The sequence below is a fragment of the Acanthochromis polyacanthus genome, chromosome 9 (genome assembly GCF_021347895.1).
Source record: "Acanthochromis polyacanthus isolate Apoly-LR-REF ecotype Palm Island chromosome 9, KAUST_Apoly_ChrSc, whole genome shotgun sequence".
In the NCBI taxonomy this organism is placed as follows: Eukaryota; Metazoa; Chordata; class Actinopteri; family Pomacentridae; genus Acanthochromis; species Acanthochromis polyacanthus.
Genome location: NC_067121.1, coordinates 35513735 through 35540799, shown reverse-complemented (window position 1 = coordinate 35540799; position 27065 = coordinate 35513735). Strand labels below are relative to the sequence as shown.

At 37.0% G+C, this 27065-nt stretch overlaps 2 protein-coding genes across 3 annotated transcripts; both read left to right on the top strand.

Moving 5' to 3' along the window:
• Positions 1 to 750: 750 nt before the first annotated feature.
• pkia (cAMP-dependent protein kinase inhibitor alpha) lies at positions 751 to 6410 on the top strand. Its single transcript, XM_022191680.2, has 3 exons — positions 751 to 1198; positions 2403 to 2593; positions 3054 to 6410. The coding sequence occupies exons 2-3, from the start codon at positions 2431 to 2433 to the stop codon at positions 3122 to 3124; spliced, it is 234 nt and encodes a 77-aa protein (XP_022047372.1). The 5' UTR covers positions 751 to 1198; positions 2403 to 2430; the 3' UTR covers positions 3125 to 6410.
• A 1316-nt stretch (positions 6411 to 7726) lies between these two features.
• On the top strand, positions 7727 to 26589 carry lyn (LYN proto-oncogene, Src family tyrosine kinase). 2 transcript variants are annotated; one of them, XM_022191682.2, is made up of 13 exons: positions 7727 to 7873; positions 11043 to 11119; positions 11658 to 11700; positions 12944 to 13043; positions 13517 to 13615; positions 13755 to 13858; positions 13988 to 14137; positions 15640 to 15792; positions 19781 to 19963; positions 21041 to 21117; positions 21793 to 21946; positions 23765 to 23896; positions 25242 to 26589. In XM_022191682.2, exons 2-13 carry the CDS (start codon positions 11048 to 11050, stop codon positions 25442 to 25444), a joined length of 1470 nt encoding a protein of 489 aa, XP_022047374.2. In that variant the 5' UTR covers positions 7727 to 7873; positions 11043 to 11047; the 3' UTR covers positions 25445 to 26589. The 2 variants fall into 2 exon arrangements, with proteins under 2 accessions (XP_022047374.2, XP_022047373.2); XM_022191681.2 differs by having other exon boundaries at positions 11043 to 11176.
• Positions 26590 to 27065: the final 476 nt, after the last annotated feature.

Below are 27065 nucleotides of genomic sequence, written 5' to 3'. Positions count from 1 at the left end.
AACATACGCCAATTTATATTTGATTTCTGGTCTTTATTGATTTTTAACAGTTTTTTTTACAGTAAATATTAGGTTTTTTGCTCAATAGCTCTCAGGTCATGTGACGTATTGACCCCAAACTAATGCAGAATGATAGTGCTCCTAAAGATGGTAAACATACGCCAATTTATATTTGATTTCTGGTCTTTATTGATTTTTAACAGTTTTTTTACAGTAAATATTGGCCTTTTTGCTCAATAGATCTCAGGTCATGTGACATATTGACCCCAAACTAATGCAGAATCACAATGCTACCTTACCTGGTCAGCATACGCCAAAGAAGAAGAAATAGTTTGGCTTAAAAGATTTTAAAGCAAAAAATTAAACATTTTTTAATGTAAATATCAGCATGTCTTCTCATTTCGGTCCAGATCATGTGACTTTTCGACTGAGGTTTATTTTATTATCACACTAATAGATCACTGGGATGACACACATCACTTTTTATTTGAATTCACAATTTTTAAGACAGACAGACAGACAGATAGATAAACAAGTTTTCAGCTTCTTATACTTCAAGCTATTTATTTAGTGTAAATATTAGCCGTACAATTCGATAGTTAACAGTTAAGCTGAGTCAGTTACTTAAAACATCCCTGTATAATACATCTGCGAATGCAGCGCTTTATTTTTTAAACCGGAAATAGTTGATGCGCGGTCGTGCATTTACCGTAAGCTGACGATAAGAGCGCACTGAAAATGTAGGAGCGGCTGGCTTGACTACGGAGAAACGAGAGGCGGCTCTCTTGACCGCAGTTGCTTGTCGGTGCTGCTCAGAGCTCTCTCCTCTCATCCTTTTGTGTCCGCTGACCAATCAGGGCTCAGATTCGGGCTGCCGGTCGCTGATTGGTCGAGAAGGAGGAAGATGCGACGGCCATGGAGAATAGACTGAGGACTTTTCAAACCGATGTGATTGATATTTGGACATTTCAGGCCCTGGCACGTCGCCGTGTGTAATGTAATCTTACTGGATCGGTACTTACCGGACGCTGCTCGATCTCGGTGGATTGTTTTATTCTTATTTGAATCCTCTGGTTCGGTTTTGTTTGTTGTGTCGGATCGTTTGATGTGATGTCGGGCCCTTTGCGTTGCTTTAGGTGAAGTCACTCCCTGCAGAATGTAGCTTCGGGTTATATCACCAGAACAGTCGTCACTGGAGGTAAGGAAACACCGAAAACTGCACTTTAACGCAGTATTATCGTTTGTGAGTTAATGTGGGGATCAGATTTGACTTGTGGTCCCGCTTTTAAATCCGATCCTCGACTTGCGGGCCTTCGGATTTACGAGCTGCCTAGTGGAGCTGCATGAAAATCACTCAGGCTTGAAACATGTGAAATGCAATACATAAGTCACTGTGCATGTTTGAATTGAAACAGTGCATAATGTAAGATAAGATAAGCTTTTATTAATGCAGCGTTACAGCTGGAAAGATTATTGCAAATTTCCCCCACTGTGGCATTAATAAAAGGGTCAATATAGAATTTAGGGACTTTTGAAGTCCATGGGATAAATCTTGCATACATTTTTATTAAAAGTAGGAAAACTGAAGTTTTTTATGTTCATGATGATCATGTCTTTACAAATTCCATAATTGTGTATTATGGAAACAATCACTTATTTATTAAATGACTAGATATCACTAAAATGTAAACTAAATAACCATCTGAATTTAATTAATAAAAAATTTATATGGAAAATAACAATTTTTTATCACTTTCACCGAAGTTCCCCATTACAAAACACCTCTCAAGGTAGTGTGTTAATTCCAGATCACATGACCTGCTCCACATGATGTCATTTCCTCCTGAAGAAAAGATTCTCAAGACTCCAAGGCTTTCTGAGTTATTTAATATAAAGTAATGTGTGAGTCAAGTGTGGTTTTGTGATATGTCAACAGGTTTACTACTATATCTTTAAAAATAACTTTAAATTTCAATATTACTCAATCGTATATATATGTTTAGAAGAATCTTTGTGTAGAAATGCCATGTGGTGTTTAGTTATAGGGGGCCATGTTGATTTTAGGCTTGAAAACAGAAAAAATGTCAACTATGATACCTGTCAAGTATGTTACAAAAAATCCTGCAGTTGCAAATTGACCCAACTGTTGGAACTGATGATACAATGGCGAAGTTGCATCCAAGACTATGTCTGCACATGACTTCCTTTATCATGATGTATGGTAGTCTAAAAATAAAACTTTTATTTTGAAACAGCACAAAAAGCTGCAATTGGGCTTCATTTTTGATAAGATAAACCTTTTGCTCAATAAATAACTGCCAGACTTTGTAACATAGCTGACATTTTTGCTGTATTTAGTATTGGAACCTGTGCAGGTAAAGATGCAGCTGATCTCCTTGCAGGTGTTGCTGTGTGAACGATGCACGAGCGATGTCTGATGTTGAGGCCACGTACGCAGACTTCATCGCCTCTGGCAGGACGGGCCGCAGGAACGCCCTTCACGACATCCTGCAGAGTCCCACCGACCCCGAGGGACGAGAGCTGCCCCTCACCCTGTCCCTGTCCCAGCTGCACATCAACGCCGGAGGGGGAGGTACGCAGCCGCACCACAAAACAACGTTCCTCACTGTGTGTTGTTTGTGTTTGCTGATAAAAATTTACTGTTTAACTATATCTATTTTTTTAACAGTTTACTGTAAATTTGCAAATTTTTGCTATTTTGTAAAATCATTCAATATTATCAAGTAAAATCACAAAATAATAGCTAATTGACATGTCACATGACACTCATATGAATGCTGTTAGGACTGTGGAACACAGCATGTGCTGGTCCAAACACGGGGCATTAATGAGTGTTTTGCTTTTTCATTAACAATTACAAAGCTGGTGAACGTTGTGATGCTTGATTTCAAATAACAATAATTCAGTCTAACCTGTTTTTCAAACTACACTGAGACAATCTGTCACCAATAGCTTTAACAAGTGTGAAGAAAATGTATTCAGCAGCCTAAAAGGTTAGAAATAATGTTCAATTTTTCCCTCTTTTTCTGCAGATGGAGACGACACTGAGGACAGCCAGAGCTCCTCTTCTATCCAGAGGGAGGCCGAGCAGAGGAACAGTTAACCTGCTTCACGCTCCCGCCGGCAGACAGAGAGCTGAAGGATGCTTTCCAGTCGTCGTGGTGATGAATCAGTTCGTCCAAAGCGGGCTGGTAGCTGGAGGGTAGTACCGTGACTGCTGATGTGCCTTCAAACAGGGCACTGACCCCCAGAACCCACTATAGAAGTGCTGCGATGTGACCACCCAGTGCTCCGTGTGAATCTACTGTGCACTAGAATAACAGATTGATTGCAGGGCGCTTTTCAGAGTCGGGGCAAGCAGAAAGACAGATTTGTAGCTCTTGTAAAGCTGATTTTTACTTTCAGTCATAGTTACTAAACACAACCGGCGGGAGGACTGAAACATAAAAAGAAAACAGACGGGGCACCTGTGGAGTTTTGTAGTCGTTCAAGCAATTTGTAAGAAGTTGAGACGAGCTGATGCAACGGTCGCAGCGGGAGTAGCATGGTTGTAGAGGTAGTGATGCTGGTAGAGACTGTATTGCCAGGTAATGGCTTGTGCTTCCTTTAAATTGACAATATTGCAGAGGGGGAAATGGATTGAGCTGAAGTGGAGCTGCAACAAAAACTCACAGGCTTGACTCTGTATAGTAGAAAGCAGCAGGCTGTAGCAGAGCTGGAGGTGTGACATTTACAGTCGATATGGAGGAAATATTTCAGTGGCTCTGTGGTTTTAAAAAAAAGAAATGAAATGATGATGTGTACTATCTTTAAAAATGTTTATACTTTTTTTTAAAAGAAACTTTTCTAACAATGCCATTATAATCACAACCCTACAGGAGTAGTTTGACATTTTTGGAAATACACTTTCTTGTTGAGAATTGGATGCATATGTGGCTATAGTTAGCGAAAGTTAGCTTAGCCTAGCATAAAGACTGGAAACAGAGTGAAACAGCTGGCTTTGCTGTGTTCAAAGGTAACTAAATTGACCTGCCTCCACTTTTAAAGCTCACCTACTAACATATAATATCCTGTTTGTGTTTGTTTTCTTTTTTTACATAAAGTAAGATGTACAAACAACAATTAGCGGTTTTGCTGAAAGCTATGTGCCAAAGTGTTTCTGGGTTGGAAGCAGTTTGTTTGCGACCAGTTGAGACTCCATTACATAATGTTTTGTACAAATTCAGCAGAAGTTAAATAACACACCACTTGGTGAGCTATAGAGATGCTAATTGGTGGATTTGTTACCTTTGGACAGTTAGCCAGGTTAGCATTCCTGCTTGTGTGCAGTCTTTGTGCTATTAGCTGCATATGTATAATATGGGTCCTGTGTGGCCTTCTCTAATTTTGACCTTTAGCTTCCACTTGCTACAGTTAGCTGAACTTAACTTACTAATAATTTATTAAAGCTGCAAATCACTTAAATTTAACACTGTGTGACTGCTAGAGTAGCTACAGCATTAGTGTCCATACAACATTTTTTCTGACAGAAAATTGCTCAAATGAAACACTGAGATGAAATGGGTAAATTCATAACAATAACTTGACAGTGTATTGCCACGCTGTATGGTAGACTAGCATCATCCCTTGTTCTGATCATTTCATGTGACATATTATACACCTCAAAGTAAACATAAATGCCCAGAACTAGTTATCAGGTACAGAGATTTTCAACCAGAAGTTCTTGAAATGGTCACACAAATAGTGCCCTGATGAAGACACTAGCACTCAGAGAAAGAAAAAGAAAAAAGCAATGTGGACACTTAGTCATACAACAAGCTCAACTAGCTAACTATGTTGCTTTACATTAGCTTGCTGTTTTTACAGTGGAAATGTTCACCAATAATATAAAAGATGGCTGTATCAACCGTGACGTCACCCATTGGTTTGTCAGCTACTGAAACAAGACATAGTGAATCAGGAGTTTCTGAGACTGACAACTCAATGCAATCTGTCAAAACGTAACCTAATCCTAAAAAATGTCCTGATTTGTGATCGATTGTACTTTAATTGGACCATCATTTACCAAGTGAACACCATGCTGTATTGAAGGAGACTTGAAGCTAGTGATTTAGACCGTAAAGTCAAAGCAAATTAAATGAGAATCAGGTTAATTTTTCCATAGACTTCTATAAAATTGTACTTCTTTTTGCAGTCAGAGGAGTCGCCCCCTGCTGGTCATTAAAAGGAATGCACATTGGCTTCACTTTTTTGACCCGGTAGCTACATCCAACTTTTATATACAATCTGTGACACTGATGCTTCACTTGTCCATACAGTGTTGCAGGTTATTGTTAATACATGATTGTCAACATTAACTTCCTTTATTATCTAGAGGAAGATTTATGAATATGAATTAAACTTTTCATCCTCTCTGTACAGTATGGGCTAGACTGTAGATAATATTGCCAATATATGTCATACAAAAATGGACTTCACCTCTGTGTTTGGATGAATAAATATTGCAATAACACATATTTTGATCAACCCAAAATACAAAATTACAAGTTTTGAGTATTTCCCTATTGCTTAAATGCATAAGCTCAGTGACAGTGTGTATTAATTTTTCCTAATCCTTCACATACAACCCATTTTCTTTATGTTTGGATGATTAGGTTTGCTGTTCGTTACCTAAGAATGTTCCTCCTTTCTTTTCTTTTTTTTAGTACCAATTGATTTCCAGGTGAAGGAGCAACACTGTTCTTGTTTTGGAATGCTGGTGATTTATGATCAGCAGTAGATAAGCAGGTTCAATCAGCTACTGTCTCCAGCAGCTACACATTTGCATACATGACACCATTATCAATCTTCCCATCAGAAGCGAACTCGATAAGATCCAAAATGCCAAACTATTCCTTAGATGTAGATATGCAATACTCAGTGGAGCTTCCAGTAACTGCAAGATTTGTTTGTTTGTGTGAAAGTTTCTATCTCTGACACTGAAGCCGACCTACATTCCTGCTGCTTTGTGTAATAGCCGATAATAATCGTAATAATCACCTGTACAGACCATCACGCATGCACTTTTAGACCTGTGTCTTCTGTCATTTTCCTCTCCGACTATAACCTTCGACTCCATTCACGATAGCGTAGAGGCCGATGTAACTCTTCTTTTGTTATCGTCATTCAATCAGGTGTTCAAGTTGTAAACTGCCATGTGACTGTGTAGTGACTCACTCTGGCTTCGAGAAAACTGTGTAAAACCAAGCTGTTCATTATTCCGCATGTTAAAAGTAGGGCAGGTGCATGACTCTGCCGAACGTGTAGGTGTTCGTCTGAATGTCTGTAAACATATTTTCTACTTCTGGTGTCAAACAAAGTGAAATAAATAATGGAGGAGAGTAAAATGACGAGTGTTGTGTTTTTGTACCTTTGCAGCTCGACCAGCAGGTGGCACTGTGGGAGAGTATATGGGTCAATATATAACTGAGGGACTTTTGAAGTCCATGGATATATCTTTCATACATTTTTATTAAAAGTAAAAAACAAACAAACATGTTTTTATGTTCATTATGATCATGTCTTCACAAATTCCATCATTATTTATTGTGGAAACAATCACTTATATGCTGTTGGAATTCTGAATTTCTCTTTGGAGATTAATAAAGTATCTATCTATCTATCTATCTATCTATCTATCTATCTATCTATCTATCTATCTATCTATCTATCTATCTATCTATCTATCTATCTATCTATCTATCTATCTTATTAATAAAATTGACTGGATGTCACTAAAATGTCAACTAAATAACCGTCCCAATTTATAACAACCACCTTCTAATTAGCTAAACAATAATAAAATGAGCTTATTCAAGAATTGTTTTAATTGTGTTCTTTTTATTAAGTTGAGATAATCATGACAGATATTTCTTTTTTTGGCAGTATATCAAATTTTAAAGTGAAAATAGCATATTGCATCACTTTCAACTAAGTTCCCCATTACAAAAAACACCTGTCAAGGAAATGTGTCAATTCCAGATCACATGACCTGCTCCACATGATGTCATTTCCCCCTTGAAGAAAAGACTGGCAAGACTCCAAGGCTTTCTGAGTTATTTAAAATAAAGCAGGGTGTGAGTCAAGTGTGGATTTATGGCATGTCAACAGGTTTACTACAATATATTTATGAATAAATTTCAATTTTGCTCAATTATATAGATAATATTTTAAAAGACTCTTTCTCCAAAAATGCCATGTGATTCCAAAAAATAAAACTTTTATTTTGAAACAGTACAAAAAGCAGCAATTGGATTATACGTTGATTTACAGGTCTGAAAACAGCAAAAATGTCAACTATATGAGGCTTAGCATTAAAACATGCATAACTGGCAAGTTTGAAAGTGTATAGACAATGTTTAACACGCATGTAGCAAATGTGAGAGGTGTTATTTGATTATTTATAGATAGGAATGTGAGAGCCAACGAATTCTCCATTTGGTTATTTGGTTTATGGCATGCTGTAAAACTCTGCTGTTGTTTAACTTTAACAATGCTTCCCGTCTTTGTCAGGCTGAAACACTATCTGTATGCTTTGCTCCTCTGTGTGTGTGTGCTGATTATGCAAATAATCATTAGACAATTGTACCAGGAAGTTTTAGTAAGAAAAAAAAATCCCCCACCAGTTCGTCTAAGTTCCTCATTCTGGTATAACAGTCCCTGTCGGCCGGCTGACCCACTTGTCAAGCCAAACACTGCTGCTGTGCGTGAGACAGACTCAGTGAGGAAAACTAAAGAAGAGATACCTGAGGGTTAGCAGACTTCTACATTTTGGATTAACTGTTTCCTTAACCAGGGATACACTCTCAGAGAGGTAAGCTCTCAAATATGTGAAGCGTGAATGAAATCACTGTTCACACTCATTAGAAAACATTGCATGTAATGATTTGATTAATGGGAAAAAAACATAAATGTTGCAGAAAGAGGTTTGTTTATTGAGACTTCACAGTTTGGTTGCTGATTAATTACATAAAATGACTGATTTATTGTATTATTTCAATTATTTTTGTTTTTTTCATGAAGTCAAGCACAGTTTAACCCTCAGTTTTCACCTGAAGTCTTATTGCATTGTAATTAAAGAACAGTCACCTGTTTTGACAGAGGTTTTAGGATGCAATGTGCACTCATTGCCAGATTAGTGATTTATTTGCATTTGCATTCCACAGCAGGTTATCTCCTCTCCTGGTTTCTTCAGCTCCTCTGCATTTGGCTCAGTCCTTTGCTGAAGGAGGAAGTTTGTGTGTTGGTCATAGTGTTGCAAACTGTGAGCTCCCTAATCCGTTCAGACCCTCGGTTTCCGGCTGTTTGCGCACTGTCAGGTTAAAAATATAACAGAGGCACTGAACCAGCAAAGCACCAACAAGCCTGCGGAAAAAAAAACAACTACCAAACTGCTGGCTGAAACTGTGCTTCACTGACTTCAACATGCCATGAAAAATGCTGAGTTTTCTTTTCAATTACTCGCTGCCATTTCAAATCACAAACTTCTCTTTAGTCACAACAAGTTGCACTGGTTTTCAGGTGTGACCAGGTCTCTGTTTGCATTGACTTAATGGGGCTTTTTTTCCTCCTAAATCTTGTCCAAACAACCTTACTCATGTCACCCAGGTGCTATTGTGCAACTTCCCCCCTGAGTACACTGCTTTTATCAAATTACTGATACTCAAAGCTGTATCACAGGATTTATTTCCCCAAGAACAAAAGCATCACTATGTGGTAGACAAAGGTAAGTGTCAAGGAGAATTATGCTGCCATTAGAGGCCTAAAACCAACAGGACCAAGTGCTTTTAAAATGGTAAATGGTTGTATTTATATAGTGTTTTTATCCAAAGCGCTATACATGATACGTCACGTTTACCCATTCACACACTGATGGCGGAAGCTGCCATGCAAGGTGCTAACCACGACCCATCAGGAGCAATTAGGGGTTTGGTGTCTTGCTCAGGGACACCTCGACATGAGCTTGACAGGCCGAGGATTGAACCGGCAACCTTCCAGTTACAAGACGACCACTCTACCCACTGAGCCACGCCCCCTGCTTTTAACACAGTATTAGCATTAGTGTTAGTTATTCATTCATTCATGCTCTTCTCAGGATGGATCTTCCCTGTATGGCACAAAACCTCATGTAGACATTAGTTGTTTTATTGTTTTAAGTGAAATGTCCTTTAGCTACTGGATGAATTGCAATCCCCTACTCCCATCATCAGCTCAAAACTTCGTCCAGTGATGCTTTATTGATCAGAAAGCAGCGAACGTAAAATAATTATCATCAACCTCACCTCTTCTTTGTCTTTCTTAGTTCTAGTTAGCCTTAATTAGCGTGGTACAGGTTGAAATATACCTGTTAACGTAAGCGTATTAAGACAATTTCTGTAGATTAACATCAGTGACAACCAGGTTCTAAAGCACAAGATTCAACCTGAATCACAAACTTAATTCCTTTGGAAACAAAAGGACAAATAAATTAGGTTGCATAGATTGTTGAATAAGTTTTTGGAGTTTTTTAAGTGCATTCACTGGCCTGCAGGACTTGTCGAATATGTTCCTTTTTTTTCTCTGTTGTTTAGTTTTGCACTTTGGTTTCCTGCAGAAGAACATCTGTGTTGTTCTCCTGTTATGACCAACACCTACTTCTGCTACTGAACCACTTCAGTTTTTCCTGCATGGCATCAACAGAGATGATTTTATCTGATCTCATCTTAGTTGTCGATCTCATTTTTTTAGATGTGGCTCTTTGATTGTCTCACCTAGCTCTACTAATTCTAGCCACACAAGTGTTTTAATAATCACTCCCTTACCAGCAAAGAAAACAGAAGCTTCTGTTGCACGAGAATTTGGACTGTCTAAACTGTTTAAAACATTATTGTCACATTTCTTTGTACAGATATTTGGTTCACTTCACAAACTAACTTTACAAAAACATTCCTGTTGCAGATATATGTTTATACCTTTACAAAGGTGACAGTGTCATTTATATAAAGATTGAACATTTCTGATAGCTACACATTTCTGTTGGTCCATGAGGTAACTCTGAAACCTTTTAAAAGATTTTTTATAAGATTAAAACTGTGAAATCTGTCAAACATTCTGTTTTTTTTCTCACATCTGACATATTCATAGAATACAATGTGCTATGAGGGATAATTTCAGTTGTATATTTAAAAAAAGATTTTACGCTGATAACCAAAAATTTCCAATTATTCCTTCAATGGTAAACAAAGATTGTAGTTTTGTACTTTGTCTTATATTCGTGTTTACTTCTTTAATATTTAACCAAGGCTGCAACTTTCCTCGATAGCTTAACCAAGTGCTTGTTTACCACAAACATTAGCGTTTTCTACTGATTTTCTCTTTTACACTTCAACAGAGCCTTTAAGTATCTCAATTTTCAACTGTGTAGTCTTTATGTAGTTGGCATAATGTGACATAATTACAACAGTGTTCACATCATTCTACCACTTTCTATATCATGTAGGTCCCATTCACTTCACATGTTTTACATCTGATGATGGCATTACTAAATAGTATTGACAAAAAGTCATTTGGATGTATGTTTTTACTGTTGCTTATGCTATCATTGCAGGGCCAGGCATGAGATTTGTATCAGGTGATGATTTTTTTTAGAGATAAAGAACCAATATCAGAGGTAGTAGAATCTTAATTTACAGAAGATTTCATTTATATTATTGAGTATTGCATGTCCAGTAGGTTGTCACTCACACCTGTTGCTTCTCGTGAATTGCTTGGATTTATATTATAAATATAACTACAGTATTTCCCCTTTGACTTTTTTGAAACACTTTCAAAATAAACTGGAAAAATGATCATGCTACAGTTTTGAATCTGTGTTATTTTCACATGCAAAAACCAAAAAGATGCAGGTGTTTGGTTGCAGGCTCTTTTTAAGTGGTGTTTGTTTCAGCAGCTGGTAATGTGTAACAGTCCACTTCACTCTATTTTATTTTCACTTCCTCATGCAGGCAGTATGGGCTGTATGAAGTCCACGCTGAGCGAAGGTCTGAGCAGAGGTTCGGAGGGCAAAATCAGCGAGCAGACTGTACGTACCGATACGCACTATGTCAGAGACCCCACCTCCAATACAAAAAGCAACATAGTAAGTAGTCAGATAGCTGGACTGAGCGACACTTCAGTAACAGAGTTTAACGTCAGATTGATGCTCTCAACAAAATATTGTGCATGTTGCTGGTTTTCACCCAAAATGAAAATAACACATCATAAAAATCAAGAATGTCATGGTTTTTATTGTGCATTAGAACCCATAAACTAAACATGAAACTTTCAATAACCCTGTCTAGACTTGTTGTTGAAAAATGACTTGACTAATGTGATTAAGGGTCAACTTTTTTTTGACAGTAAATGGAAAATGAAATTATTCTGTGGATTTCAGGGGTGACTTTTCCCACTGATTTGGAAATAGTGACTCAGATATTTCTCAACAAGCAAAACTTCCCTGTCTCAAATGATGATGATGTCTGTGAAAATACAATGACCAGACAATAAATGTGAAGAAGTGACAGCTATGTGAAAATAATGGAAATAATGTAGGGTGACATTTGTACTGTTTGGCTTTGCAGGATAACTCACTGTTACCTGGTCAGATGTTCCAAAAGATGGAAGGTATACCACATTCTTTATCTCTTTCTTTATGTTTCTTTATTTCATTCACTCTTACTTATTTTATATAAATAAAAGTTTATCATCAATCATATGAACATCTGAGGTTTGTATGAGGCAGCTATCGGTGGCTGTGAATTGACTATCAAAATAAGTTAATATGATAACATTAAATCATTTTAAATCGTCAAGTCTGACTTAACGCTACACAAATGTCCCAATATGTGCACTGAATTAGCTACTGAGCCTTGTAATTATTTCTATTTTTTACTCTCATTATCAGGTATTTTCTTCCTAGCTTGACTCCAAAATAGAGGACAAAGACCACTGTCCTCCTTGAGCTTAACTTATTTTAATACTTTCAAGTAGTAGCTACATACATTTTTGAAATTAAGTTACTATCTTCAAAAGTTCTAGTAAATTCAGTTCAGAATTCTTGCTTTGTGTAACTTTTTTACAGCCCATGGAAACAGAATTTGTTCCCAAAACACTGTAGCTAAAATGTTTGCTAACTTAGTGCTAATTTATAAATTTAGCTAGCTTTCAGCACTGAGGTTCAGAATAAAACAACCAATAACTAGCTAATCATACATACAGGTGTTGTGGTAATTGGTTAAAATACACTTAAACATTCTGAACCTTTTCTCTGTCATTGTTATTTGGCTAATATGCCTGCTAGCAAGTGAGCTAGTCCAGCTGATCCTCCAAGCTAACACTGACGAAACACAAAATACACTCGTATTTGGTTGGCCAGTTGTTTAACTTGGTGTGTTCTATAACAAATAGCCACATGATATCAGCAATATATTAATAATGTAAAAACCAGCACAGAATTATTCATGTATGTGCAATTAAGTTACAATAAATGTGAGTCATTGCTAAAAGTTTGTTGACTATTAATACCAGTACTTGCAAACACAAAACTCAGAATACTGAAGGTCAGGCAGACTTTCTCAGAATTTTGTGAGTTTTCTCAGACAGCTGTGGTGACAGATGGCTCATTGATAACCACGGTGACACATTTATAGTCAAACTGTGGTATTCGGAAGTTCAGATTGCTTTTAGATCTGCCAGTCAGACTGGAGTCAGCATTGTGGGCTTTTTTTCTTTATCTTGTCTGTCATACATTTCTCCATGTGCTAACCCTGCATCGTGACGCATTAAAATAACACATTCTTGATATTGATAATATATTTCGATGTTGATTTTTTATTTATTTTTTCTATGTTTCCTCTCTCATGGCAAGGCGGTGTTGGTAAAATAGTGATCGGCCTTTATCCGTATGAAGCCGCACATCTTGATGACCTGGGATTCAAAAAGGGAGAAAAGATGAAAATCTTAGAAGAGTAAGTGTCGGGTGTTATTGGCAGATGGATTCAACTTCAGGAAATGTCATTATTCATTTATGCATTGCATCATTTAAAGCAAGAGCCAAGGACAAAAGCTTAAAAAAGCTATAAAATGCAAAACTGTTTAAACTTTAGACCATGAGCAGATGAACAAAGTGTTGAACATTCTTTAAAGTCTATGTTAGAGCCAAAAACAGAGCAGTTTCCTTAATATTTCCAGCTGAATGTGAAGAAATATTCATTGAATTAATGTGGAAATTAGATCAAATAAACAAGTCAATTCTCTTCATAAGCATCATAAATATTGTGATAAGGAAAAACTTTAAAATCATAAATTTTTAGTGTGGAAAATGACGCTTTTCTACTTTTAAGGTTCCAAAAACCATGATTCCAGAGATGTTAGTACACCTCTTTCTACATCACAAAGCTGAAAACGAAACATTATTTGTGCATTTATGTTTATTTCGCAGACATGGTGAGTGGTGGAAAGCAAAGTCTTTGACAACCAACAAAGAAGGATTCATCCCGTCCAACTACGTCGCCCAAGCTGACACCATGGAAACAGAGGAGTACGTAGCTGCATCTTAATTAACGACTTTATCATGTTCTAAATCAGCATTTCAGATGATGATTTCAGTTTCATCTCACTCATTTGTGTATTCATCTTTGGGGCTGTGTCTTGTATTGTCTATTTCCTCTTCAATGCAGATGGTTTTTCAAGGACATCACAAGGAAGGATGCAGAGAGGCAGCTGCTGGCGCCAGCAAACAAACCAGGCTCTTATCTTATCAGGGAAAGTGAAACATCAAAAGGTCTGAAAATCACAGCAGCTCTAAGAGACAGAGAAACATTCCCACTGTGGAGCTCATGTTGTGATACTGCTTCATTTAGACCATCTGGAATCACCAGTCAGTCTCGTTTACTTTCTGATTTTTCCACAGGGAGTTATTCATTATCCATCAGAGACATGGACGCAAATGGGACAGAAGCAGTCAAACATTATAAGATCCGGAAGCTGGATAATGGCGGCTACTACATCTCTCCTAAAATCTCCTTTCAGGACATCGGCAGCATGATTAAACACTATCGCAGTGAGTACAGCTGTGGACTGACGAGAAAAGCTTGTAATCACAGCCAGCAGTGACGTGAAGGTGTACTGACACACCTTTGAGCGCACTTTATGATACTAATTATAACTCTATTTGTATGGCAGGTTTCAAAAACACGGTCATAAAATGTTACACAACAAAGCTAAATTAAAATTAGACCAAAATATCAACAAATTCAAGGTTCTAGGTTTCTTTATTTGTACCCGTGGGTAAATTTGTTTGCAAAAGGGAAAGTAGCAATCCCAAACAACCACAAGAATAAACAATAAAAACACAGACACAAACATCGTCTAACTGGTGCACAACGTCTACAGTCTTCATAAAAAGTCATGATACATGGAGGCCTACAGAGGCCTCAAAAGGTGATTCAGACAAATAAATAGGATTTTAGGAAATATAGCATTGAATTATTTGAAATAAAATGCAATCAAGACATAAAGAATTATGATTGCATTCACAGAAGTAACCTAAAAAGTGTAAATACTGGGCTCAAAACCCTACAGTGTCTTTTATGGTGTGATTTTTACCTGACTAATTTATATATTAAAAATTAAATCGTACAAAAGTATTACTTTACCTACAAAAATTCATATTAAACCCAAGACCATGCAGTGTTATTATTATAGAGAATAACCTGACTAATGTTTAATAACGCTAAGACCCTACAGGTTTATAAATTACCAAGCTTAACCTGGTTAATGTAAATAGTATGGTGAAGAAACTACCATTAATTAATCAGAATCAAAATATTCTATTGATCCCAGAGAGGAAATTGCTTAAGTTACAATTGTTCCTGTTCAAAGCCTTACAACGTTTAAAAGTACACACACACACACACACACACATATATATATATATATATATATATATATATATATATATATATATATATATATATACAAGTAAAAAAAATATGTCCTGAAAATATAAACAATGTCCTGAAAATATAAACACAAGTAGATAAAGTATAAGCATAAAATGCAAAATGTGCATTGTTCTAAGAAAAATAAAAATGAAAAAAGTCTGCAGTGTAACACATAACAATGGAGCTATATTTATTGCACAAAAATTATGCAGAAAAATTCCATTTTTTGTAGATTTGTAGGGATAACTTGGGCAAAACTAGTGTGCTAACATAATTTCAAAAGTGACAAGTTGTGGTTTTACAGAGAAGTAATATTGTGTAACTATTTCTTAGTGAACAGCCAACAGACACAGTGACTTCTCCGAGTTTTTGCTTGTTTTCCAGCAATGTTGTAATGATGACAAGACTTCTGGAAGAGGAACTGTTTCCACCAGCTTCCAGTTTTGTGCCAAGAAAGGCGAATAGCTTCCTAGCTATTGCTCCACTTAATGACAACAGTGTAGCATCGATCTTCTCATTTAAAAAAGCTCCCCAGTGCCGTGTTATTCACTGCTAAAGAAAACTGAACAGGAAGTAAGGACGCCTCATTTCTGATGGTTTATGTGTGTTTCCCTCCCAGGTAAAGCTGATGGTCTGTGCTGTAAACTGGACCGTCCATGCGTGAAACCTAAAGCTCAGAAGCCGTGGGACAAAGACGCCTGGGAGATTTCCAAAGAGTCTATTAAGATGGTGAAGAAACTGGGAGCAGGGCAGTTTGGAGAAGTCTGGATGGGTGAGTACAGACACAAAAAGTTATCTTACTTTATTCAGTAGCGCTGATTAAGATCAGCTTTGGATGTAAGAGAAGATAAAGAGAGTAGTTGCAAAAGGGATCGACTGATTTTATTCCTTTGGATCCCTGTGGGACTTAAGGCCACAATGAACCTCATAAGAGAGTCTTCTGTGTCATTAAAGAACCTGAAAGCTAGACCTCATAGCAATATATCATCAGATGAGTTATTAGAAATATTTAGGATTTTTAAGAAGACAGTTCCTTAGATTTCACAGAAATATCTGACCACAAAAACAAGGAAGTAGACATAAGAGCTGGAAACTTCTCACACTTCTCACAGTGCAGCTGGCCAAATAAATGACCGACTGAGAGACGCATAACTGTAAGAATATACTTTTATGTGGCCTATACTATAAAAACAATTGTAAAAGAACTTGTGTAAATATGTTGGAAAAATGTTGAAAACCATGGAATACTGTATGCGTTGAAAAACTGTCAAAACGATGGCAATATCTGTAAAATCAGAGGATTTAAATACAGTAAAAAGTATAATTTTCTAGTCACACTGTGAAGAGAAACCAATAGTAAAACTTGAAAAAGAGGTGCTTTTTTATATGCTTAGTATGTATTGTTTGACCTTTAAATAACTGCAAACATCTGTGAAATATTTAAAATTTTCTGATTTAAATACAGTAAAAAATATTGTCATTTAATAGTCAAATATTGTAAGAGAATAAACAGCTATTTAGAAAAATACAGATTTTTTTTAAAGTTGACAATATTTAGGATTTGGTGTGTTTATTACAGATTGCATGTAAATTATGACTTTTGTATGTGGTTTTACTAGATACTATCAATAAAATTCATCAAATTGGGGAAAAATCTGTAAAATAACAGCAAATTGTTTTTAAAATATATAGGCAAAAATAGTATATATATTTTTTATAGTCTGGGGCTTGTAAAACAGAACAGAAACATCAGTGAAACCTTTAATGTGATGCAGATGTTTCCACACAAAAACACCAACACTAACCTCAGTGTATTTCTCATCACACCTTTGAACATCCTGCTAATGGCGCCTTGATTCTGTCTGTGCAGTGATGAAGAAAGTGTTTCTTGTTGAGCTCAGGAGGTTTGAGGATTCCTAAATCCGCTGACTGTGAAGTCAGAGTGTCAGAAGTTGACGATACAGGGAAGTTACATTTCCTCACATTTTAAACAAAGATAACTTCCAATTCTTCCAAACCATTGTGTGCAGGAATTATTTTTGCTGCTTTCTCTGAAATTAGCTCAAATGTTTCTGGGCCTGGAAAATCCAATCCGTGTGTAGATCAGTGTTGCAATCTGGAGAGGAAATGTTTGAGTCTGAATGATGATTTGCATTGGAAATCGCACACACACACACACACACACACACACACACACACACACACACACACACACACACACACACACACACACACATGACTGTGACAAAGCTAACGCCTTTAGCATGCTACTGCGAAGATTCATGTCTTCCTGTGCTGCCATGTGGTGTCAAATATATGAGAACAGCCAGAAATGTGTGCTACTTTTGTTTGTGTTTGTGTTGTTATTGGTCTTTTTCCTTTTACCCTTTAGTGAATGCCGCTGCAATGACAGTCCTAACCACTGCTTATAAATACATGCATTGTTCATTATTTGAAAAGGACCTTTTACTTGTTCCTGTTCGAGTCAACTTTTCAACCAATCAGCATTTGATCTTCACAGTGAGTGAGGGATGGTTAACTCGTTGGAGGACTGCATGGAAGCAAACCTCTGTAATCTTGTGTTGGTTGAATTCTCATCATCCTTCATTTTATGTCTGTGGAGAGCTACGCAAACTGACACCAAAAATCAAGTCAATAATCAAGTGAAATATCAATATTGCCAAGTTGTCATCTTAAACTACACCAACTCTGCATTGAAAACAACATTACTGACCAAATGACGCTAAATGACAACGATCATAAGCATCCGTAAAGACTCCTTCATGTTCCTGTGCTGTGTCATGTCAGTCTTATGCACACCATGTCAAGTAAAGTTGTATCAGCTTTTTTAATTCCAGGAACTGCAGGCTGTGTCATGTTTCTCACGTGGTTAAAAAAAGACAAATTCCCATCACTTTTGACTGAAGGCTTACACAACTGCTGCTTAAGTTCCGAAACACATAAGGGAAGTGTATGCCAACATAGTGGTGAAAAGGTGTTTGGAGGTTTCTGTAGGTGGTGTATGCTGGGAAAGTTAGGTTTCAGCAGGTGCTGAAACAGAAACATAATAAAACATGGAAAATACTTTATGTATGGAGGCAGAAGAGGTAATTACTGTCATGGTTGGTCAAAATTAAGCAGCAGAGGCTTAAGAATTAAGTGTCAAAAACTGCAATTCCTCAACTGACCACTTGAGGCTGACTTCAAACTTGAGTCAATCCCGATAGACCCCCATGTTAAAATGTTGAACTGTACAGCCAAAATAAACATATTTACAGCCTCGCATAGAGAACGATTTTGCTCTCTGCATTCATGACAGCTGCTGAGGAAGTGGATTTTTACAAAACTTATCCAATTCAATTTTATCGAGGTCGTAAATTATGCTCGTTGCTCATTTTTGGATTAGCTGTGAGAGAAGCAAAATCAGCCAAAATGTTAGAACCACCACAGTGAGCTTCAAAGCTACTTTTCAGGACATCCACAGCTGATGTGATGGAGGGTTTGCCCATCACACATATGCTGAATGGTCAAAATAAAAGGGAGAGTCCAAACTTACCACAGCTCAGTGGTCACTGCCTGAGTACACTGTCAGTTCTTCCTTCTCCTTCTTGAGAACTCAGGGTGACACATACAGTCACCCTGCAGTCATATGTTATTGATATGACAGTTAGTTACTTCATAAACCTGCAATAAACAGCTTTACATGAGGAAAACAATATTAATTTCTTCTGTTTTAAATCTAATAATTTGTAGATTTGAAACTTTTACTCAAACATGAAGATTTGACTTGGATTTGTCAACTTGAAGGCAAAAACCTGAGGAGACTTCACCTTTAAAATTGCTCTGCTAATGCCTTTTGAAGCTTTGTCAGACTGTCATAAATAATTAAGGATTTCAGTGAGATGTGTTCAGCATCTTAGTTTCCTGATGCAGACTTTCAGTTTGCTGCTGACAGCAGAATAAAATCTAGACATCTCCAAATTTAGATAAGAGAAATTGGCCTTTCATTATGAAAGTAATTAGCTCAATGATTCCTTCTCTTCATATTCAGCATATTGACTATTTTTTTTATGGCTGTACAAATGATTTTCAGGCATAATGTATTTTTTATGTGCTAATTTTTGCTTTTAATTATGAAGAGCTCCTTTGCCATTGAAACACTAGTAACAGTTTTTCATTTATTGATGCTTTTATTTTTTAAATTGTCTTAATTAGAAGAAAAATGTATTATTTTAGCCAAGAGGATGAACAAAAGCCAAGAAATTTATGATAAAATGTTGTTTCGGTTAATTACTGAAAAGACAATTTTGAAATGACTGAAACCTCCATGTCATCTGTAGCCCACTTGTCTTGATTTGTAATCCTCAAAAGAGTGCAGCTAATGATTAAAACTGAAGCTGAGTCTTGTTAGATAGGTTGAATGCCCTACAACATATGTGTGTCTACAGTTATCTGATACTGTTGGTGTATTTGATCACTGGTTGTGTTGCGTGACATTTGTCTTACCTTTCACCAAACCTGAAACCGCTATTATAGTGTTACTTCCCCTTATCTACAGTTTTTACTTCTTATTCTGATCACAAAAGTTTCCACAACAGACAATAGCGGTTGAAAATGCGACAAGCAGCGTGCACAGTGCGATCCAGCACCTGGAAGTGGTTTGCTGGTCCAAAGTGTCCAATAGCCTTGATAGCACAGAAGCAACCCTAAAAAAATGATTAATATTCTCCACGTCTTCCCTTCCCTTTCTGCACAATCAGCGTACTACAACAACGCAACCAAAGTCGCAGTGAAGACGCTGAAGCCAGGCACCATGACGGTTGAAGCCTTCATGGAGGAAGCTAACGTCATGAAGACGCTGCAGCACGACAGACTGGTGAGGCTTTACGCTGTCGTCACCAAGACTCAACCCATCTACATCATCACTGAATACATGGCAAACGGTAAGTGTGTCCTGTGTTTAACGTGGATTCCAGATAGTCTTATCTGGATAGACTTTTAATGACTGAAGCAGTATCATAAATGGATTTATTAGTTACAGACAGGTGACAAATTAAAGGGGAAAAAAATCAACATAAAGTGTGCTACAATGCTTCTTGCCATTGTTTCTCCAAGTTTGTGGAACTCTATTCTTTTTTACAAAAGATGCTCCCTTAGTTGATGTTTATGAAGATACAAATCTTTCATTTTAAGACAAAGATGATCATTAAGAGCAGCTTTGTAAGGATTTGCAGTGGTTCCTCCCTCTAAGAGAACAAGTGGACCCAAACTATGCCAGTAAAATGTGCCCACAGTGTAACAGAGCCACCAGATCCCCTCTTTGTAGCCATAAAGGGTTCGGGTTTTTCCTTTAATTTGCCACCTGTCTGTAATATGAAGTGCAATATCATCTGTACTCTCACACTGATCCTTTAACATGTTTTCACAAAAGAAGACTAAAAGCAGAGTAAATGTGTACAGCGCAGTCTTACAAAAAAAACTATCATCTATGCTTTCTTTCCAGCTCAAAGTGTATGGTTTTGACAGAAAATGCTTTAAAATAGTGAGCTGCTCTGGTTTTTAAGGTGCTTTTCCTGTGGTGGGACCCGTCACCGAGTCACTAAAAAAAAAACAAGGCCAGAGTATAATTACCTGTGACTGGTTTCAAAACCAAACCAAGAAGTTTTGTAGCATAAATACATGCAAACACTGACTAAACCCTCCTAACGCAGGCTTTGTTGTTCTGTTCAATGAATAAAAATGTGTCGGTCACATCATCTGAATGCAAGAAAAGAAGAGGCCAAAAACAACAGGCATCTCACAATTTCCCAGCCTTTTTTGTGCAACTAGCTAGCGTAGCTTTTCACACATTTTGGTGTGAAACTATTGGTGTGAAAAAAAGTGTCTTCACATGAACTGAACCATGCCCTCCTCTAAAATCACAGCTAAAATGCAAACACAGATCAAAAATAAAAAACAAAGCAGTCCACCAGCCCATAAAAGACACACTGATACAGTTTCCTGTTCTGTCTCGTCTTTAGGGAGCCTGTTAGACTTCTTAAAGAGCGACCTTGGATGCAAAGTGCAACTACCCAAGCTCATCGACTTCTCAGCACAGGTGATTTTCACAATATGCTTCACTGTGACCTCACTGCTTGTGAATCAAACACAATGGCACCGCTACCATTGAATTAAAAGGAGGAACAACAACTAAAATAATAATCACACACTTCCCAAATCGAAGCACAAAATACCGGTTTGTTCTCTTGCAAAACTTGGCAGAACTAAAGGTTCAGCACTGTTGCTGAAGCACCTGTTGGTTAGTTAATAATACAGCAGAAAACTACATTTAAATGGAAACACTTTAAGATAAAGATTAAGCTCAACTGTAAGAGTTGTAATAATGATGCTATGCACTTTTGTTATTGCTTTTTTTGGTACATCTGTGGATTTGTTTCAATATAATTTCTTAATTTGATTCACTGTGTTTATTGAAGTTATGAAAAGGTTTAATTTTACATCATAAAGCACCAACACAAAGGACAGGACTGGTATGTAGTCAAAGCTGACATTCTGACATTGATTAGTTCATAACTCTTCTTTTTAATTGTGGTATTTAAAGATAAGGTCACTTAGGCTATTTGAACGTACACTCTAATCATTATTACCAATATTTGCACTGCACACATATTAACATAGGGCTATGTTTGGCACATGATGTTAATGCAGGTAAAGAATTGTTCTTCCCAGGTTTTCCTTCTCTTTCATCTTGGCTTTTCCCTTCCTGTTGCAGATAGCGGAGGGCATGGCGTACATAGAGAAGAAGAATTATATTCACAGAGACCTGAGGGCTGCGAATGTCCTGGTGTCCGAGAGTCTGCTCTGTAAAATAGCTGATTTTGGTTTGGCAAGAGTCATAGAGGACGACGAGTATTCGGCCAGAGAGGGTAAACGATGTGTGTGAATGTGAATATAAGTGTGTTGCCATTTTTGTCTCATGGCAGGTTTTTTTTTCCATTACAAATCCACATCCCCAATGTGAAGATTGTGACACACTGGAATAAAAATCCCCTGGAAGCATCAGGAAATACCAACGTAATGAAAAAATCCAAGCACTGTTGGTGTTATTTACTGGATATTCCTCTTTTTTTTTATCTCCAGTACTTCATTTCATAGTCACAATAGGCTGCAATGTCTACATGCTACGCTGTTGAGATAAGTGGAGGTGAATGCATTGTGGTTTCAGAAACTATTATTTTTGCACATTTTATTGGGTTGTTGATTTGATCTAAATCTTTCTGTAACAAAAGTGTTCAGACCCTTTGCTACAGAATCTCATACTGTGGTCCGATATGTGCTGTTAGCTTTGACTATCATTGAGATGTTTCCAGAACTTTAATCCACCCACGGTAAACAAAATTGTCTATTGTCCACTTCTGCATATCAGGGTCTTTGTGATTTTTGTCACTATAAACAGTAGAACATGTGCTTATTATTTAGCAGAATGATGGGACACATCATGCAAAAAAATGGATCTCTGGATTGTGCTGAAATGGGGCAAGAATGAAGGAACCTACTTGATTTTCCCCTAAAAACTGGATTGTTTGCAAATTTTGAAGATTCTCAGATGTAAAAGATGGAGATGGAGATGCAGCTCTGGGGATGTCAGTTGCCATTAAACCCTAAAGAAGATGATGAAGAAGATTTTATGTCAAAATCAAAGGCATGACATCCAAGGAACTGTGTGGAGACCACTCTGATAAAGCTGTAGTCAGCCATTGTTCCTGGTAGGGATAGAAACCATTCTGCGAGGAAGAGGGTTCTTAGTAAGTGAGGTGAACCCAACAGACGGAGGACTTTTTCAGCAGGAGGTAGAGCAGCTGGACTGGAAACACTTCAAAGACACTGCGAACACAAAGCAAAATATTCTTTGGTTTGATGAAGCAAAACTTGACCTCTTTGGGCAAAACTGTATGTTTAGCAAAAACCGTTTGCTGGTCATTATCTGACGAATACAATCTCTACTGAGAAGCATGGCGGTGGCAGCATCATGCTATTGAGGTGCTTCCCAGCTCCAAAGATATAAAGACTGGTCAGAACTGATAGACAGACAGACAGACAGACAGACAGACAGACAGACAGACAGACAGACAGACAGACAGATACAATGAGCATAAATAAACAGCCAGAACTACACTTGAGTGGATTAAGGACCAGTTTCTGACTGTCCTTTAGTGGTCCAACCAAAGTCCTGATTGATTTGAACCCCAGAAACATCTGTGGAGGGACCAGTTCTCATGCAGTGTAATGAATGAACCCTGTAGAAATTTACTTAAGAGGACAAAGCTAATTGCTGTAAAAACAGCCTTTGCAATTTAGTCAATTAAGGATCTGATTTTTTTTAATGAGAGATTGCAGTTCTGTATTTCTAATATATTTGCAAGAACGTGTAAAAACATGTTTTCACTCAAATCTACAGCACAGTAAGGTCTGTCAAAAACAGTCCTAATTCTATCTGAAGCAACTGCATGTTTCTCTGTCATCAGATGAAACCTGTCTGATCAGTGATCTGGAACCAGACGACACTGAAACTACTGTATTCACAATTTAAAAATGACTGCAAGTGCAAAAATAGAATCAAAACCTTCCATGACGGATTGTATTGACAGCACAGGTGGAATGAGTGGGAATGTGTAGGAAAATGGATTATTTGCATCAAATTTTTTTTTTAAATGGAATCTTTTATGTGTGTGTGTTTTCCATAGGAGCCAAATTCCCCATTAAGTGGACCGCTCCAGAGGCCATTAACTACGGAACCTTCACCATCAAGTCAGACATGTGGTCCTTCGGAGTTTTGCTTTACGAGATTATCACCTATGGGAAAATCCCTTATCCAGGTAAATTCCACTGCTGTTGTCTTTGTCATATAAGCATATTTACACACAAGTACAGTATTATTTACTTTGCTGGTTCCCACATAAAATCAACATGTAAAATGTGACGTATTGTTATTAAAACTGCCAAAATAGAAATAGCCAGCAATACATACACATAATAATATAGCTCTCTATAAGGGGCCAATTTGAATATATTTGTCTAGTAATACACCCCTTCCTTATGTGCAAAATATAAGTTTATGGTTTCTATGTACCCTGTAAATTCACACATCACAAACATATGAAATGTGATTCATTATAAAGGATCAAGGTGCCCCATGAAAAAAATTACAGCCAAAACTATGACGTATATATGGTGCCAGATTTCAGTTTTTTTTCTGAAGATATTTTACCGGTAATACACACCTTCTTTTGGTGCAAAGTGAAACTTGGATACAGCCTTTACAGTTGACTTATTTTACAAAGACTTTTACAACTGTGAGTGTTCAAGATATTATTGGACTTATGACCTCACTAAAATCATGTCCTGACTTGGGATCCTATCGCCTTACACTGGTATTTACTGCCCTCTGCTGGTGGATTTTATATTCATTGCTGCTCAGAAAAACTTTTTTTGCTCATCGACTGGGTCAATATATAATGGGACTCTTTGTAACATAGTTGACAGCTTTCATAGTTGACCTTTTTGCTGTTTTGAGGCCTAAAATCAACATGGCCGCCTATAACCAAACAGTAGCAGTTTTACAGAAAGATTATTCTAAAATATTATAAATACAATCGAGTAAAATTGAAAGTTATTTATAAAGATGTAGCAGTAAACCTGTTGACATGCCATAAATCCACACTCGACTCACACACTACTTTTTATTAAATAACTCAGAAAGCCTTGGAGTCTTTCCAGTCTTTTCTTCAGGAGGAAATGACATCATGTGGAGCAGGTCATGTGATCTGGAATCACCACACTTCCTTGAGAGGTGTTTTTGTAATGGAGAACTTAGTTGAAAGTGATTTCTCGGACACAAATTGTTATTTTCCATGTAAAATTTGATTTGTTGCCGAAAAGAAATATCTGTCATGATTATCTCAAAGAACACAATCTAAGCTATTCTTCAATAAGCTCATTTTATTATTGTTTAGCTAATTAGAAGGTGGTTGTTATTAAATTCGGATGGTTATTGAGTTGACATCTTAGTGATATCCAGTCATTTTTTTATTAATAAGTGATTGTTTCCATGATAAATAATTCCGAAATTTGTAAAGACATGATCCTAATGAACATAATAAACATGTTGTTTTTTATTCTGTTGCTCTTCGCATTCACTCTTCATGTCTGCGTCCTCTCCAGGTATGACCAAAGGGGAGGTGATGTCCTCGGTGCAGCGTGGCTACAGGATGCCTCAGCCTGACAACTGTCCCAATGAGCTCTACGATATCATGATGTCCTGCTGGAAGAACCGACCCGAGGACAGACCCACCTTCGAGTACATGCAGAGCGTCCTGGATGACTTCTACACGGCCACAGAGGGACAATACCAGCAACAGCCGTAGAGACACGAAGCCAGGAAGAGATTTTTGACACAGACATTTCACATTCACTCCACATGTATAATTTTATTTTCAGTGGTTGTACTCTTTTGTATATATGACTCTTTGGAGACTCTACTGTATTTATATTCATCCTGGCTACTTTGTTGGTGAGAAAATACAGTTTGCAGCTTTTAGACTATACTGCAGCAGCCTAAAGGTGCCATCTGTGTGTATAAATACTGTATTTTGTGCATTTCTAAGCATGTTCAGAGGTACATAAGAGATACATTTTTGCACAAAGTGACCAAATAACAGACACTATTCTCATGAACGTGCATATAATATTAAATTTCAGTGTGTTTGTTAGAGTGGCTGAACAAACAGTAGGCATTGTACAAGGAGTTTGCAGACTGTGCACTTTTTTCACTCTGAGCAAACATATTTGAGGATCTATTTGGCTTCAGAGTGGTGTATGGATGTTTTTACATGCCTGAGTTGTTCTCTAAAAATAGATTTTCATAAAATGTAGGACTTTTTCAAGCAAAAACATCAAATCATCTGCCTTTATATGTTGTTCTATGCTTTTCCATATGAAAGGTACGGCAGCAAATCACACGTTAGGCTGTACATACATGAAGTTATCATGATCCTTTTTACATTTCAGAGCAAATTATGTCTTGAGTTGCTCTAACATTGAGAGTCAGATCTCTTTGTGGTGTAAGTTTCTGTCATTGTAAGGAGTTGTTTCTGTTGCTTTCTCTTTCTATAACCAGAAAAGAGTTAGTTCCTTTATAATCCACTTCATATTGAAGTGCTGTAGCTTTTGTCTGTTGCTTGTTTCGGGGTTTAAATGTCGGAGCCGTTCTCTCTATATCATCATTTCAAACATGTTGTTTTTCTCAATCAAATGTGGGATCTAGATAGAGCATTAGATGCACAGATCTACAGAGCAACAGCATGTCATTACTGTATGAGTTATTTTGAACATTAGAACCACAAGCTGTTTGTCAGTAAATGATGATGTATGTTTTGTATTCAAATAAAAATCTGCAACTGAGCTGAAGATAAATGTAGTACACTTTATTCTGTTGGATTCTTTTGTATAATTAGGTCATATTTAAAAGATTTAATCATCACAAATACTTTAATAAACGTTACCAAATAATGACATGAACTCCAATTATTGATTCAACCCTTAAAACTCATCTCTGTGTATCAAAGTTACATATTTATAAGCTTTTTCTACAGAAATAATTCCCGTATCTCTATGCTCTTTCTTCCTTAATAATGTGCAGATCTGCGCAATTGTAGCTGTGCACAAAAAGTTTTCATAAAAAAATTTGTTACCTATGAGTCAGTCCACAGCCTTCTCAGGTGTGGTGTTAAAGGACAACAACCCCAGTCTCCATCTGCAATTATTTTTTCCCCACATTTAATTAGAGAAATAAATCATTATTCCACTATGTCAGAAAGAGTGGGTATAATTTAATAAAATATTCCATATTTTTGTGCTCAATATGGAACTATATGGAAACAATATACCACAATATTGAGTAAAGAAAATAAAAAAGTAAAAAGTGCTAGTGTGTGATTTTTTTTACAGATACAGAAAGAAAAAAAGAAAGAAAGAAAGAAAGAAAGA